This window comes from Talpa occidentalis, unplaced genomic scaffold (genome assembly GCF_014898055.3).
Source record: "Talpa occidentalis isolate TD23 unplaced genomic scaffold, MPIMG_talOcc4v2.1 talOcc4.9, whole genome shotgun sequence".
Lineage (NCBI taxonomy): Eukaryota > Metazoa > Chordata > Mammalia > Eulipotyphla > Talpidae > Talpa > Talpa occidentalis.
In genome coordinates, this window is record NW_023605305.1 from 82,104,366 (window position 1) to 82,119,589 (window position 15,224).

Below are 15,224 nucleotides of genomic sequence, written 5' to 3' on the forward strand. Positions count from 1 at the left end.
CCTCTATCATTTCTGTTTTTAGGGTCAGGTTGCTAGTGTGTGTGGAAAAGGAATAGACCCCTCAGAATGGCATCTGGCTGCTGTCATGGATCAGTCTAAGAATACAATTAAGTGGTTCCTCTAGTTGCTGGAAATCAAGAAGTTCAAGGTGCTGGAGGGTTGGTGCCTGGCTGGTTGATAAAGAGCACAGGAGTTGGAAATTAGTGGTTGTCATTGGCAATTCTTACTGGTTCTAGTAGTGGACATGGGGAAACCTAGGTCTATCTTGATCCATGTTTTTGATCATTTCCTGAAACACTTTTGAAACATGTGTCTGGACTAAGACCTTGGCCTGTGTCCATGGTTACAAAACAGCATGTTCCTCCATGTCCCTCAGTGGTAGTTGCCAAGATGAGTGTGTGTACCTGTGAGTGTGTTCCAAGAATAACTTGCACGCTGCTCCTTAGGCTCCTTATCACTATCCTCAACCAAGGTAACTCTGACCCAGTGGACAGCAGGGTTCTCAGTTCTGTTAAGATAATGGGGCTCCTGTGCCATGGCTGTGTCCCACCCTCTGCTTCAGCCTCTCCCCCTCCCTAATGTGAGGGACTGTCTCTTGGCCCTGGTGTTGCTTGCTTTGGCTTTCTCAATCTCTTCCCGTGAGAGTGTTGCAGAAATATTTACTCAAGTTTTTTTGTCATTTTTTTTTTCTTTATACCCCACTTCAGTTTGAGTCCAGAGCATTGCTGGACCCATCACTAGGGTTTGGAAGGAATTAGTTTTTTTGTTTGTTTGTTTGTTTTTGAGAAAGCACTCACTGCATTTAATGAATCTTCCTCCAAGTGGCTTCAAGCTATCAGGACACAGGCCCCTCCCACACCCTTAATCTTCTCCTCAACTCTCCTTTTTTTTGTTGGATTTATTTGTTTATACAAGCACTGAGTACAGTCACAAGGAGGGTGAGAGAATTCACCAGAGCCAGAGCGGGGAGCAGAACAGGCAGACTCATGAAGTACACTGTTGAGGGGAGCAGCGGGCGCGGCAGGAGAGGTCTGTCATGCCATGTGGGACCCTCACCAGCGGCCGGGATCGAACCAGTGCAGCAGAGGCTGTGAGCAGCTTCGCAGCCCAGCGCTCAACCACTGTGCCATGGGGGAGGCCCCTCCTCAGCTCTTCTACTGAAGAATTTGGCCTTGATGATCACAGGCTGCTTTGGAAGCTTTTCCTTCCCCAGAATTTTGTAGTAGCCCTAGAACAGACAAAAGGGTTATGTTACAAGAGTTATCAACTCTGGGCCTCCCCTGTGGCGCAGCAGTTGGACGCTGGGCTGCGAAGCTGCCTGCAGCCTCTGCAGCGCTGTTAGGTCCCTGGCTGCCGGGTGAGGGTCCCACATGGCGCGCAGACCTCTCTTGCTGCGCTTACTCACTGCTCCCCTCAGCAGTGTATTTCGTCACTCTGCCTGTTCTGTTTCCCGCTCTGTCTCTGATAAATTCTCTCACCCTCCTGCTCTTCTGACTGTACCCAGTGCTTGTATAAATAAATAAATAAAGCTTAAAAAAAAAAAAAGGAGTTATCAACTCTTCTGTGGATAAGCCTGTCAACCTTCTCCATCCAGGGGAAGGTCATGTTTCTGACCTGGCCACTAACAGGGGCATTGATTGCTCTTGCCAGTGAGTCAAGACCAGCAGATTCTCTTCGAGAACTCTAGTACACCAGGAAGAGGTATGTCAGGATGTGACTCTAATCTTGGGCAGGAGTTAGATTTTTAAAAGTCCTAATAGGTGACTTTACTGAAAATGTTCAAGATGTCATAAATATGAGAGATGTCATTTTGAAGGGGAAACATGAGCAAAGCAAAGTACTGAATGAGATTTGTTCGTGGGGCTTTTATGCTAAACCCATACCATTAGGAGCTTTGAAAATATCCAAAGAATGTTCTATAATGTGCCATATAATGCAAGTTACTAATTTTGTGTGGATTTCACAGGACTGTGAACTGTTTGGCCTGATATTTCTAGGCCATTTACATAAAAATGCATCTCAGCTGAAGCAGATTCTAATTTCAATTTCTACTTTACAAAGAAACGTTTTTGCCTCTTCTCCACATGCCGGGGCAACAATGTTTGGGTTTTTGTGCAAAAGAGCTATCAATGTGGTCTCTCTCTATCAGGGCTTCTTAGAGAGAGTCTTTAAGCTGTGTAATTGGCAAGACAATTAGCTGCCAGCTCCCGTCCTATCTCCTAGAGATGCCAGCTTCTTCCCGCTCTGACACTGGGTGGATCCTCCCAGGTGTTGACAAGGCAAAGGGCCATTTTGTGGTGATGGCTAAGAAAGGACCATCTCTCAGTGATCCACGCTTCAAAGTGGTTATGATTCGCTTGTAGCCAAAAGACATCGACTGCCTTCAGGGTCTAAACTGGGCCTGTCAAGGCAGCTCTACCCCGTGTCTGCAAACAGGCACCTGAGATGTTTGAGTGTTGCCATGTCTTTCTTTCAAACCTGTTATTTCTCCTAAATCAAATATGTATTTCAGCAGAGCCTAAAAATAATAATAAAAAAAGAAAACCAACACAAAGAATGACAACTTCAGATGGTTCCAAGGGGACCCTACAGAAAACTATTCTATAAAGCACAAAGAAAGGACAAAGGGTTTAGGCTGAAATGGGCTTGTTTCTCAGTGATCAATGAGGAACTGATAACCCAGCCTCCAGGATTTCTTGCATGCAGGGTTCCTCTACCAGGCCATCTCTCTTAAAGCTTCTTAACTGCCAGGATGCAGAAGCCTGAGGCTGTGAGGAAGAGCACCCACTGGCAGCTGGGATGCGCATCCTGACCTAAGTCTGCAAACTTCTTTTTGTTTGTTTGTTTAAAGATCTATTTATTTATGCATGCAAAAACTGGGGTATAGGCCAGAGGTGTGGGGGGCAGTGAGAAAAGTCACCAGAGACAGAGTGGGGAGTAGAACAGGCAGACTGACTGAAATGAGGGGAGCAGCAGGCAAGTCAGGAGAGGTCTGCTGTGCCATGCGGGTATCTCCCTGGTCGGGGATCGAACTCCTGCTGCAGAGGCTGTGGACAGCCTCATAGTTTGAGTCTTAACCCCTTGTACCACCAGGGATGCCCAAGTCTGCAAACTTCTTGACCTTGGAGACTCTGCTGATCTCAGGTTAGCATTTGTTTCTTCCTCCATTAACTAGAAGCAGTGCTGTAGGTAAAGAAATGTTTTCATCTATGTGTAAATATGCAGTGAACCTCTACTATCTGCCTGGCACCAACATAGATCATTGGAGATGTGGGTAAATTCACCAAACCACATGAATCAGGCCATACCCTGTCCTTAAGAAACTTTCTGTCCAACAAGGCTTGACTACAAGTAATATTATTGTATTCCAGGAATCTGCAGTGGTAATTATCCCTTCGAGATTTAAATCAAATACATTCAAACTTTTTTATGCTCAGTGAACAATTTAGCACCCCTCTTTGGTATCTTCTAGAATTTTTCAGGAATGAGACTTAGTTATATCCTCTTGCATTCCAGCTCTAGATTCTTGATTTCACTATAGTCATACACTTTATAGATCTTTTCACTATAAACTCCTTCAGCCCCACTCTGCATGCTGGTCATGTTCCAAACCTCTTTCCCCAGGTTTTCACCAGCAAGGGGCTATGGTCAAGGAAAAGGGTATGTGTAACTTAGTTGACCAGACTAGCTGACAGCACAAATTGCTTTACATTTAAATATCTTTTCTTGTGAGAGGTCTTTTTTTTTCCTTTGAAGACACTTGAAATATATTTACTAATGAAAAGACAACCAACATTTTGCTTTTACTTTTGCTTCCTTTTATTTTACGTAGACCTTATTCCCTTGCCATAAGTTTTTGTTTCTTCAGTTTCTTCTGTCATATCTTTTTCTTCTGTGCCACTTCCTCTTCTGGTTTAGGAACAATCTGCTCTTTTTCAGTAAGGATCATCTCAATGTGGCAGGGGGAGCTCATGTATGGGTTAATCCAACCATGAGCTCTGTAAGTTCTGCGACGCATCTTAGGGGCTTTGTTCACCTGGATGTGCTCAATGACCAGAGAATCTACATCTAAACCCTTAAGTTCGGCATTACTCTCTGCATTTTTAAGCATGTGCAGTAAAAATTCAGCACTCTTTTTGGGCCACCGACCTTGCGTCCAACCCCACTGTTTGGCCTGGGCACACCTGCCAACGCCACCATTGTAACGACGGAATGGCACGCACTGCTTCTGTAGAGTGACATCCTTCAGATACTTGGTGGCTTTTTGGATATGCATACCCTTGATGGTCTGGGCAGTTTCACAAGTGTTCTTAAAATGAACATGGAGATTTGAACCTCTTGATTTGCATGACTTTGTAGGGTTTTCTGGGTCAAGTGAGTAGCGAACCGTTTTCAGAGACCACCAAGGCCGCCTACGGGAAGAGGTCTTGTGAGAGGTCTTTTGGCCAAAACCCTTCCAGAAAGCCTGGCTCAACTTTTCTGCAGGGTCTGCTTTACCGTGAGGTTTTGAACCTCTCTCTTATTTGGGGTTCAAATAATGTTGGAGGCCTTATCTCCAATCCACAGCAGTCCCCCATATCCAGCTTGTTTAGAGCAACTCTGGTATTTGTTGTCAAACTAACTTTATTACTGCTTTTTTGGTGCATCCTTTTTTTTTTCTCAAAGATTTATTTATTTATGCATATAAGAGCTGGGGTACAGCCAGAGATGTGAGGGATGAGAGGAGTCACCAGAGACAGAGTGGGGAACAGAACAGGCAGACTGACTGAAATACACTGCTGAGGGGAGCAGCGGGCAAGACAGGAGAGGTCCGCTTTGCCATGTGGGTTGCTCTCTGGCTGGCCGGGGATGGAACTCTTGCTGCAGAGGCTGCAGATTGCTTCATAGTGCGATGCTTAACCCCTTGTGTCACCAGGGAGTCCCTGTGCATCATTTTTTATTGAGGTATCGTTGGTTTACAATTTCATTTATGATTTGGGGGGAACAGGCTCACCACTCTTTAAATGTATTTTCCCACACCCACCACCAAAACCCCCATAATCCTCCACCATGGTCCATTGTGCCTCCTGCCTTTTCTCGCCAGTTTTCCCTTGTTGTAGCCTCTATTCTGCAGTTAGTTTTTTAGGGTTTATTTTCATTTAGTTTTTTCAAGTTTCTTTGTTATGTTTCTCTATATCCACATATGAGTCAGATCATTCCATACTTGTTCTTCTTCTGACTTATTTCACTTAGCATCATCCCTTCCAGTTCCATCCATGTTCCAGCCACAAATTGAGAGATTTCATCTATTTTTATAGTTGAGTAGAATTCCATTCTGTAACATCTTCTTTATCTACTCCTTTGTCCTTGAGAATTAGGTTGTTTCCATAGCTTGATTGTTGTAAATAAGTCTGCAATGAATCTAAGAGTGCATATATCCCTTCCAATTGGTGTTTTGCATTCCCTGGGCAAATACCGAGGAGTGGAATTGCTGAGTCATGCCCTAGATTTGTCTTGAATATTTTGAGAAACCTACATGCTCTTTTCCACAGGGGCGGGGCCAGTCTGCTGTGGCTATTGTTCATGGTGTTTCCATGATGATCAATTGAGTTGTCTTTGTTTTACATTGTTACTTTCTTGGCAAAGGACAATGAACTTTACAGACATAGGTGAACAGGGCTACTCCTGTAACAACAGATGCTCAGCTCCAGGTGCAGTTTGACCTTCCCCTGCATCATCTTCAGCAGAGATGCAGCAGGAAGACATGGCTGGGAAGGGAATAGTGTGTGTACCCATTTCCGTATTGTTGGCTATGACAAAGCCCTTAAGTCAATGTAAGCTGTTAGTCTCACTTGAGGTGTCTGCTTGTGGACCATCAAGAAATCACGGATGGCACTTAAGAACCCAGAAATCCCTTCACTTACTCCTGAGTACCTTTGCTAAGTTTTCTGATTAGGCACTGCTTTCAGAATAAATGCTGATACCCAGGGAGGCTCTTTCCACAGCCCTAGTGTTTGTGAGGCAGTGAGTGCCCTCTGGAAGTTACAGAGGTGAGTACACCCTCCTGTGATGCTGGCCCAGGAGCCCACATTAGCCTGTGGAGACACCCACTGGCTCAAAGTGTTTTATCAGAGCCTCACTAATGTGCTTTCCCATGAAGGTCAGAAAGTTAAAGGCATCACCCATTCACTGGGGTGGATAGTTCAGATCATGATCTGATCATTGGGTCTCTCTTTCCCATTCCAGTTGCTTTGTGAGGTCTTGGAATTGCTTACTTGGAGGGAAGGGGAAGACTGTTTGCAGGAGGCTAAATCAAAATAAAAATCCAGCCATGAAAGACAGTGACACCATGTCCAAGACAATATTGCAGTTCATATCCTGAATATGGAACCCACCTCCCATTCCATTCCTGTCAAAACACTCTTCCTCACTAACCAAATCTCTAGTTTTTCTGGTTCCTCTTTCTCAGACATCAAAATAAAGCCTGTGTTTGAGCAGGAGATTGCCCAGGGATCCTCTTGCTTTTCCTACCTCGCATTCGCATATAATTGAGGGCAGCAGACTTTTAAAGGAAACCACATTTGAAAAGGAAGGGGATTCACTGGAAATGAAGAATATGCAGCTGGATCCTTGATATCCAGGTGCACGGTGAACACTTTCCCCAGTGTCTGAATGCATGAGTGCCAGAATGTATGCTTTCTTCAGTTCCTTAGCTATAAAGCAGACTCTTCCAATGGCAGCATTATTGAAATTTGGGGTATTTCTTTGTTGTAGGGATGGCCTGTGCCTTGTAGGGTCCACCCCACTAGATGCTGGTAGCACCTAACTGCCACCTAACTGCAGCCGCCACAGTCTCTCCATACACTGTCAAATGTCCCTTTGAGGCAAATGCCCTCTTGTCCCAGTTGAGAACCATGGGTGGAAAGTGAGGCTAATAGGTCCCCCTGTGCATTGCTGGGAGAACTGTGTGCAAGTGGAGACCAGACAACCATGGTTGTGATGAATGGGAGACCGCAGTGTTCACTCACAAGCTTATCATTTATTCAGACACAAAACTAGCAAGGAAGGATCTGAGCAAAAGCACAGGAGGCTCCTTCTCACAGGGTTCCAGGAGCCACTGAAATGGGAACTATTGAATTGGCACCCATGCACATCTCCTAGATCCCCGGGTGCCTGCGAGTACAGGCCTGCCCAGCATCTCCCCTCATTGCGTCTCTGAAGGTCAAGATTTGGATTGCAAAGGTGTTCTCTCTGTCTTCCCAGAGAGTGCCCGGCACTTATAATTTGCTAAGCCCAGGAAGGGAGAAAGAAGGACGTCCTGCAGGATAGACCCATGACCCGGTGGCCATATAGGCATAGGCTGAACCCCAATACCTTGTTTTAACTCCTTGCTTCTGTCCCAAGCTGGGCCCATGCCTTACAGTCTGTGAGCTTTGAGAAGCCAGCAGCTGCTTTCCTGTTTCCCACCTTGGCTGCCTCCTCTGTAAGCTGTGGGTATAAACAGGACCTACCTCGTAGAGTTGGGAGTGTAAAATAAGATGACATGTGAACAGCGTGTCCCTGGTACCTGATGTAATAGGATTATTTCTGTTTTCATTAGTGTAGGAGATGGATGGGCTTTGGATTCTAGCTGCGGAAGGTTGAGTGAATCATGCTCTGTTCTCATCGGGTTCTCATCATGGACCTGGACAAGGCTGACTCTCCATTTAAGTTTGTATTTAATCTTTCTTTCATTTTCTCACCCCTTCTGCTTCCATAGAAAGTCATTCCAATGTACTTATAAAGTGTCTTTTCATTGCAGGTGTTCTTAAAATATGCTTATTGTTTCCTCTGCACAAATCTTTAATTTTTTAAGGGTTGCTGTTATGCTGCATTTGATTTTTCCTCTTACCCTTTTTGCTCAGCCTATGACTGCTTATTCCTAACTCCTTTGCAGCTACATGTTGGTCAAAGCTGTCCCTCAACACACTTTACTTTTGTATTCTCCCCGTGATAAGCACCAATGTATCTAAATCACCACAAAGTGCACAATTATCACAATTCTCATATAGTCAATCCTCAAGACGGGTATGGGGATTGATTGAGATCTATGCTGTTCCCACATTCCCACCACACAAAAGCTGAAATCAGACAGCATTCTAGATTCTCAGTCTCTCTACATTAAGATTGCTGGTGCCTGCAATTTCAGAACAAGAACACCCATGTGTCCAGAGCACGATGGTGATAAAGCCTTCTGTCTCTTGCATATTTCTGTGCTACCTGCTATGAGTGCAGCTGTTCCCACGACAACCTCCTCATCGGTCACTCTCTAGGAGGATAGACCAGCCTCAGCTTATAGTCTACAATTTATTTCAGAAAAGGTTTCTAAGCACACTCAGCCAGGTAAAAGGTGCTTGGTGTCAAGTCCAGGGGAACCAGACACAAGCTTCCAGAGTCCTTGTTGGTGGAGTTGCCCGAGGTGCACCTGACTGTCCTAGCCCAGAGCTGTGATCATACCTGCACAGTGTTCTCAGAAGGAGAAGTGCATTAGAGACACAGTGTGCAGGGCCCGTTATGTGGACAGCTGATGCCTGGGATGTGCCAAAGTTCCAGAAGGAAAGCAGATCATTAGCATGAGCCCTATTCTTTGTCCAGTTAAGGAATAGTGATTCATTCTTATCAGTTCTGGGAATGCTTAGGGATCTTGCCAAAATCCAGTTCCTTGAAGCCATCTAGAGCTGGAAGGGAAAAGAGTCCAGCCACCATGGAAACTCTTTCCTGCATGTGTATGTTCAGCATCCATCAGTGCACACGTGGTAAAGCCGAGGACAACGTTCTCTGTTTACATGAGTAAACTGAGGCTTAGAGAAGTTTAGTAATCTGCCCCCAGTCACAGAGCTAAAAAGAAAGTGTCATTAGCAGACACTCTCTCTTTTTAAAACCACCTTCAAAAAATGTCCCTGCCAGTTATTTAGGCTTGTCCTAGTAAGGAGACCCAAGATTTGATCTTAACTGAAAATAGCTTGGCCTGTTAGTTCCTTATTTTGGAAACCGTTTCTGGGAAGAACCTTAAGTAATTAAGTTGACATGAATCCAGGGAGGGGCCATTACTAGTGTCCTGGTAAGGGACACTTTCCTTAAGCGACTTCTGTGATGTGTATCTTGAAATACAGATCACAGAAGCTGGAACTTTTATTACAACAAATATAAAGTTGCATAGTTCATTCTTAGTTTGGAATCAATGTAGACAATAAATAGTATCTCTTTTCTGAAGTTTTCTGTGGTCGAGATAGAATGACTCTCATCATTCTTGAATGCAGTGAGTTCAGGCTTTACTTCCATTATCGATACAATATTAATGTTTACAAATGTTATGCTTGCCAATTGGCAGCTAACTAATACATGGAGCAGGCACTGAAACAAGGCAGGTGCCAAAGCCATGCCTTATCCAGTACTGATATAGAAGAACCAGGTTGGGGAAGCAAGTGACCACAAACTAAGCAGGAGAACAAAGGCCCAAGTTGGTGGTGGGCCGACCTGGAAACTAGTTCATCTCAGCACTGGCTGCATTGGCCAGGCCCCGTCTTTGTGCTTCAATCTAAAATGGGATTAATAGGGGCCTCCCTGGTGGCGCAGGGGTTAAAGTCTCAGCACTATCAAGCTATTGGCAGCCACTGTGGTATGAGTTCAATCCCCAGCCAGGGAGGTGACCCATGTGTCGCAGCAGACCTCTCCTGTCTCACCTGATGCTCCCCTCAGCTGTGTATTTCAGTCAATCTGCCTGTTGTGCTCCCCACTCTGTGTCTGGTGGATCATCTCTCCCATATCTCTGGCCTACACCCAAGTTCTTGTATGCCTAAATAAAAATAAGTCTTTAATATAAAATAAAGTAAAGTAAAATAAAGTAAAATGAGATTAACAGTTTCTTCCCTCCTAACTGGACAGCATCATTTGGAAGTCATAGAGGACAACAAATGTACAACTACTCTAAGTAGTTATCACTCCTTTAGTGGGTGTGTGTCTTTTGGCAGGCAGGTCTTTTATCAGGGCATGATGTGAAAATTCCAGGGGATTTGATGTGAAAATTTCAGTCTATGCAGCGGGCAGCTGGATGAAAGGGTGAATCCATGTCTCTACAGGTTGGTCCTCCCATCCAGTGTTTGGGCTCCTAGAAGCCACTTTTTGCAAAAGCATCTCCTCCCTTTGTGGTTTTAAGATGGCGACAGCAGTCTTTCACCTTACTCAGAGTGGGAAATGCCTTTGGAAAGATGGGAAAGATGGAGAGATAGAAAGATTTCATAGCTCAGATGAGATTCCCAGTATCAAGTTTCATTGCCTGTGTCTGGCCTCCGCTGGCTAACATCTGCACCATCAGCAGATCTGTGCTACCTGGAAAGCCCAGTGATTACTGTCTATGCCCAAGTCACTTGCCACCCTTGTAACTCAGATGGAGCCAACACCATCAGGGCCCCTTGGGAAGGCAGTGTGGGACCTGGCGGTCTCCAGTGACTGATACCAGAAGAAGGGCCAGTGCATGGAGAATGAAGATGCTGCTCCTCAGCCTCTTCTCAACCCTGCTTGTACACAAAAGAATCTTGTGGAAACATCATAGACCTAAGAAGGCAACGTGTCCAAAACTGGGCTGGTAGAGTAACAAACAAAACTAAGATGTACTTTTCTGACCATTGCATTTGGAGGGGATGGATAGCTCCCCACACACTCACACCATTTATTAAGCATGTGGACGGGAAATGCAGTGCAACCAGCCCAGGACTCCCTCAATCTCCACCTCATTTAAGGCTTTACTTTTCAGCTCTTGTCACATTGGCCCACTTAGGGCAGGGTAACTCTATAAGGCAATTACAAAGATAGTATTTAATTAGTTTTGGTTGTGAATCAAGGTATTTGCTGCAAACCTGGCTAGCAATGCTGATGGACATTAATGACTGAAACCCTGTGATTAAAACATCTGTCACTGTCAAGCAGGGTCGATGCCGGGTGGGGATTGGCTCATCCGTGGGAATGCAGTGAAGGCCAGGAAAGCCAAATTACCCAAACGTAATGTTCCCCTAATCATTAGGGGATGGGACTGACAGTGATGGGTCGCAAACACGCGCCGATGAACGGTAATGAAGTCACTACCAGATCAGTTCAGCATAGGTTTTTCGGGCTAATTAGGTAGACAAAAATGTTAATTTAATCAAAGAAACATGTATTCATTAAAGGTGTGTAAGAGAGCTGGAGGAGAAAATTGGCTCAGTCATTGAGGAGGTAAAATTATAGCTGCCACGGAAGTCATCTTGGCTTCGCAAAATCATCCCTCAATTTACTGCATGGCTTAGAAAACAGGCTGGGTAGGCAATGGCGTGTCACGTGGTCTTTTTCTGCAGCTCCAATTCCTGTAGAGAGAGACTCTGCAGAGTCATGTAGTATAAAAAGCAACTGCTTATCTCATTTCATCCCTAGGGGATTAATTAATTCCTCTAGAAATGCGCTGCTTTGATTCAGAGAATGTCAGAAGAGGAACAGTTCTCAGCCTTACCTTATTCATGCCATTCTTTTTATAAGAAGACAAATGAGGCACAGACAGGTTATGCCACTTGTGCAGGTCACACAGCATAGCGCATTCTCATTTCTGCCTTTGGCACATGACTCCCATGTCATTAATGAAATGTAACTTGTGAATTAAGTATTGCAAAGGGGATTTCCCCCTATTGTCATTAAGGCTGAGAATATCCTCAGACTTTTCTTACAGAGAGACACAGATCACTAAAGATTATGATCCAGCCATACTTGTAATCATGAAGAAAATGAAAAATCTGTATAATAGACAAAGAGAATTTCATGGTTTATTTTGAGCCTGGGATGATACATGTGAAAGACTAGAAGCAACAAGTCTATTTAGATATCAGCTCTTGCTATGCCAAGTACTAAAATTATTTTCTGTATATTCTGTTGAATATCTCCTTGGCAAGGGATGTAGAGACATGGAGTTTCTTTAATTCTGTAGCTTCTCGCCAGCAAATGCCACCAGAGTTCAAGTATGCTAATGTCTGTGAGTTATTGACCACTTGATATATTAATTTATTTTTATCCCCCCATTTATTAATCCTACCAATATTTATTTTATTTTTATAGATCTATTTATTTATTCTTGCATAGAAGAATTTGGGTGTAGGCCAGAGGTGCAGGAGGTGAGAGGATTCAACAGAGACAGAGTGGGGAGCAGAACAGGTGGATATACTGAAATATACTGCTGAGGGGAGAAGCTGGTGAGACAGGAGAGGTCTGCTAAGTCATGTGGGTTAGTTCCCTCTCCGGGGATTGAACTCAGGCCATTCTGGTGATAGCTCTGAGACTTAACCTCTGCACCATCAGGGAGGCCCCTAAAAATACTTCTGAAGAGGAGCTTAAGGTAGGGGAACTTATTCAATTTAGGCCTTTGGAGAACGATCTGGCTTGGCGGGATGCCTCTTGACTCCAAGTGTTTGTCTAAGCTATTTTCTGTACACAATAATTGCTTTTCATCCTCTTCTTGAGCTGGTGACCATCTGTACATCTTTCAGTACTTGTCTGACTGTTCTTTCCTCTCAGGAACCATTCCTTGCCCCCATACCAAGTAGGGAGCCTGGGGTCGTCAGCCTACACCTACCAAGTCTGTCCTTGCTCAGATTGGAAGTAGCTGCCTTAGCTACCTGCCCCTCTCACTGGACCACGCTTCCTCAAAAGATGGTGCAGGCACAGCCCACAACCCAATGGTCTAGGTTGTAGAATAGAGGCTACCAGAGGGGTAGGGTGTGGGAGGGGGGGAGCAGAAGGCGGAGGGTCCCAATGGACTATGGGTGTTTAGGAAGTGTGTGAGGTGACATACATCTGAAGAGCTGTGAGCCAGTACCCCTAAGTGTTGTAAACCAACAACAGTAAAAATAATTCAATTTAATTTTTTTAAATTCAATTGTGTTGGTTATTCCCCAGACTTAATCAGGGGGGAAGGAAGTATAAAGTAAATTTTACAAATTTCCTAGGTGCTTCTTATGCACTCTGAGGTCTGAAAATGTCCTGCTATCTTTCCAGCTCTCTGAAGAATAGACACACAAATGAAGTAGTGCATTTGTTGACTGAGTTAATGCTTGAATAAATGAATTCTGTTCTTAAGAAATCAGTAATAAGATCATAAGAACATGACTTTAATGTATAGCTTTGCCTGTACAGGATCTCATTTCTTATCTGAGATGCTGCAGAAGCTTACGAGTAATCAAATTGGAAAGTTAGAGTTGTGCAGGAGCCTCTCATTCACCACTGTAGCTGAGACACAGGGTGGGGGTGCAGAAGCTTGCCCATGTCCCAGTACTCACACAGAACCTCTGCATTCAGATGAGGCTGTGGCCCTTCCTGTTACCTAGAACCCCACCTCCTGGTTCACCTAGCTATTCTTGCTGTCACCCCTTCCAAGGAAAGGTCCAAGCTCTCTCCCATTTTATAAAGACAAAAATAAATCCAACTTTTGGTAGTTCCCAGATAATCAGTCCCCTGGAGACCATTCCTTAGCACTGAACAGTCCAGTACATGGAGTTTCTCATCAAAATGTTAGGGTCCTGATGAGTTGCCCCATACAGCTGAGAAGTCCAGCCTCATGTAATTGGAGCTCCTCCTGGCTGAGAAGAGGTTAATACAGTCCCCTGTCCTGAATTTTATTCATCCATTCAGGCATTACCCTTGGTGCTGTAGTGGAACTTCAAACATGTCACATTTAATAAACTGTTAAAAACTGGCTCCAGGGCCTCCCCTGGTGGCACAGTGGTTGAGCACTGGGCTGTGAAGCTGCCTGCAGCCTCTGCAGTGCCAGTTTGATCCCGGGCCACAGGTGAGGGTCCCACATGGCGCTACAGACCTGTCCTGTCGCGTCCGCTGCTCCCCTCAGCAGTGTATTTCGTCAGTCTGCCTGTTCTGTTTCCCGCTCTGGCTCTGGTGAATTCTCTTACCCTCCCACGCTTCTGACTGTCCCCAGTGCTTGTACAAGTAAATAAATAAATCTTTAGGGGAAAAAAAAAACCCAAAAACTGGCTCCTGGGCCTCCCTGGAGGTGCAGGCGATTGAATACAGTGCTGTGGAGCTTTCTGCAGCCTTTGCAGCGCGGGTTTGATCCTGGCTGGCCGGCCAGGGAGATACCAACATGGCACGGCAGACCTTTCCTGTCTCACCCTCTGTTCCCCTCAGCAGTGATTTTGGTCTGTCTGCCTGTTCTGTTCCCTGCTCTGTCTCTGGTGAATCCTCTCACCCTCCCACACATCTGGCCTGTGTGAATGAATGAATGAATCTTTAAAAAAAACAAACTGGCTCCATCCTGAAAAGTAAAACTCATGGAATGTCGGGCTTGATGTCTTCCTAACATGCATTTTCAATAGTTATTTTATACATTATTTACATAATGCATTTTATATTAAAAGTTTATTTAAAATATTATTGTAGTCCTCCCTGGTGGCATGGGAGGTTGGGCACCACACTATGAAGTGGTCCGCAGCCTCTGCAGCTCGAGTTTGATCTCCAGCCGGCCAGGGAGAAACCACATGGTGAAGCAGATCTCTCCTGACTCGCCTGCTGCTCCCCTCAGCAGTGTATTTCAATCAGTCTGCCTGTTCTGTTCCCCACTCTGTCTCTGATGGATCCTCTCTTCCCCCCGCATCTCTGTCCTGTGCTCTAGCTCTTGTATGCATAGATGGATGAATCAAAAAAAAAAAATACTAATTGCAGATACCATCCTTACACCCTATAAGTCCTTTTATAGACTCAGTGACTTGGATCATGTTTTGAAATAAAACTCCCTAATTGTTTTAGTGGGATCCTGTGATCCTCCCATTATACCCCAAAGGAGAGTCTTCATAATCATTTTAAAGAAATGTTTGTGGTCTAACATAGATGAGAATAAATAAGGTACCCATCCTAATGGCATCTTAGTTCTTCTGCAGTTTTATCTCTGACCAAACAGGTTTGATATGTCTTCTCTGTTAATATCTTGCCTAGAGCTATTGGGTTATTTTTAAGGAATGACAGATGGCACAAAGGTTGCTGAGAGTGAAATTAAAGTTTCCTTGTATGTCTGGCAAATTTTATAGTATTTAAAGATTGTCCTATTGCTGTGATTAAACAATACCAACATTAGCATCTAAATTTTATGTATTTTTCGAGAAAACCAAGTCCTTGTAACAGATGGAATGGATTGATATTTATTTAGCAACAAAAGGGGATCCCAATATGATGGCTAGATG

At 44.5% G+C, this 15,224-nt stretch overlaps 2 protein-coding genes and 1 non-coding gene across 7 annotated transcripts in view; 1 reads left to right on the plus strand and 2 right to left on the minus strand.

Annotated features, from left to right (window-relative positions):
- Positions 1 to 15,224, plus strand: part of SGCD (sarcoglycan delta) — a 925,354-nt gene that overhangs the window by 637,051 nt on the left and 273,079 nt on the right. The window lies entirely within an intron of this gene.
- LOC119237351 (small nucleolar RNA SNORA3/SNORA45 family) lies at positions 1,602 to 1,730 on the minus strand. Its single transcript, XR_005123288.1, has one exon. It is a non-coding gene; the product is annotated as a small nucleolar RNA SNORA3/SNORA45 family (small nucleolar RNA).
- Positions 3,841 to 4,577, minus strand: LOC119236871 (60S ribosomal protein L17-like). The gene is made up of 2 exons (XM_054691071.1): positions 4,498 to 4,577; positions 3,841 to 4,412 (listed from the first exon to the last, which is right to left on the minus strand). Exons 1-2 carry the CDS (start codon positions 4,575 to 4,577, stop codon positions 3,878 to 3,880), a joined length of 615 nt encoding a protein of 204 aa, XP_054547046.1. The 3' UTR covers positions 3,841 to 3,877.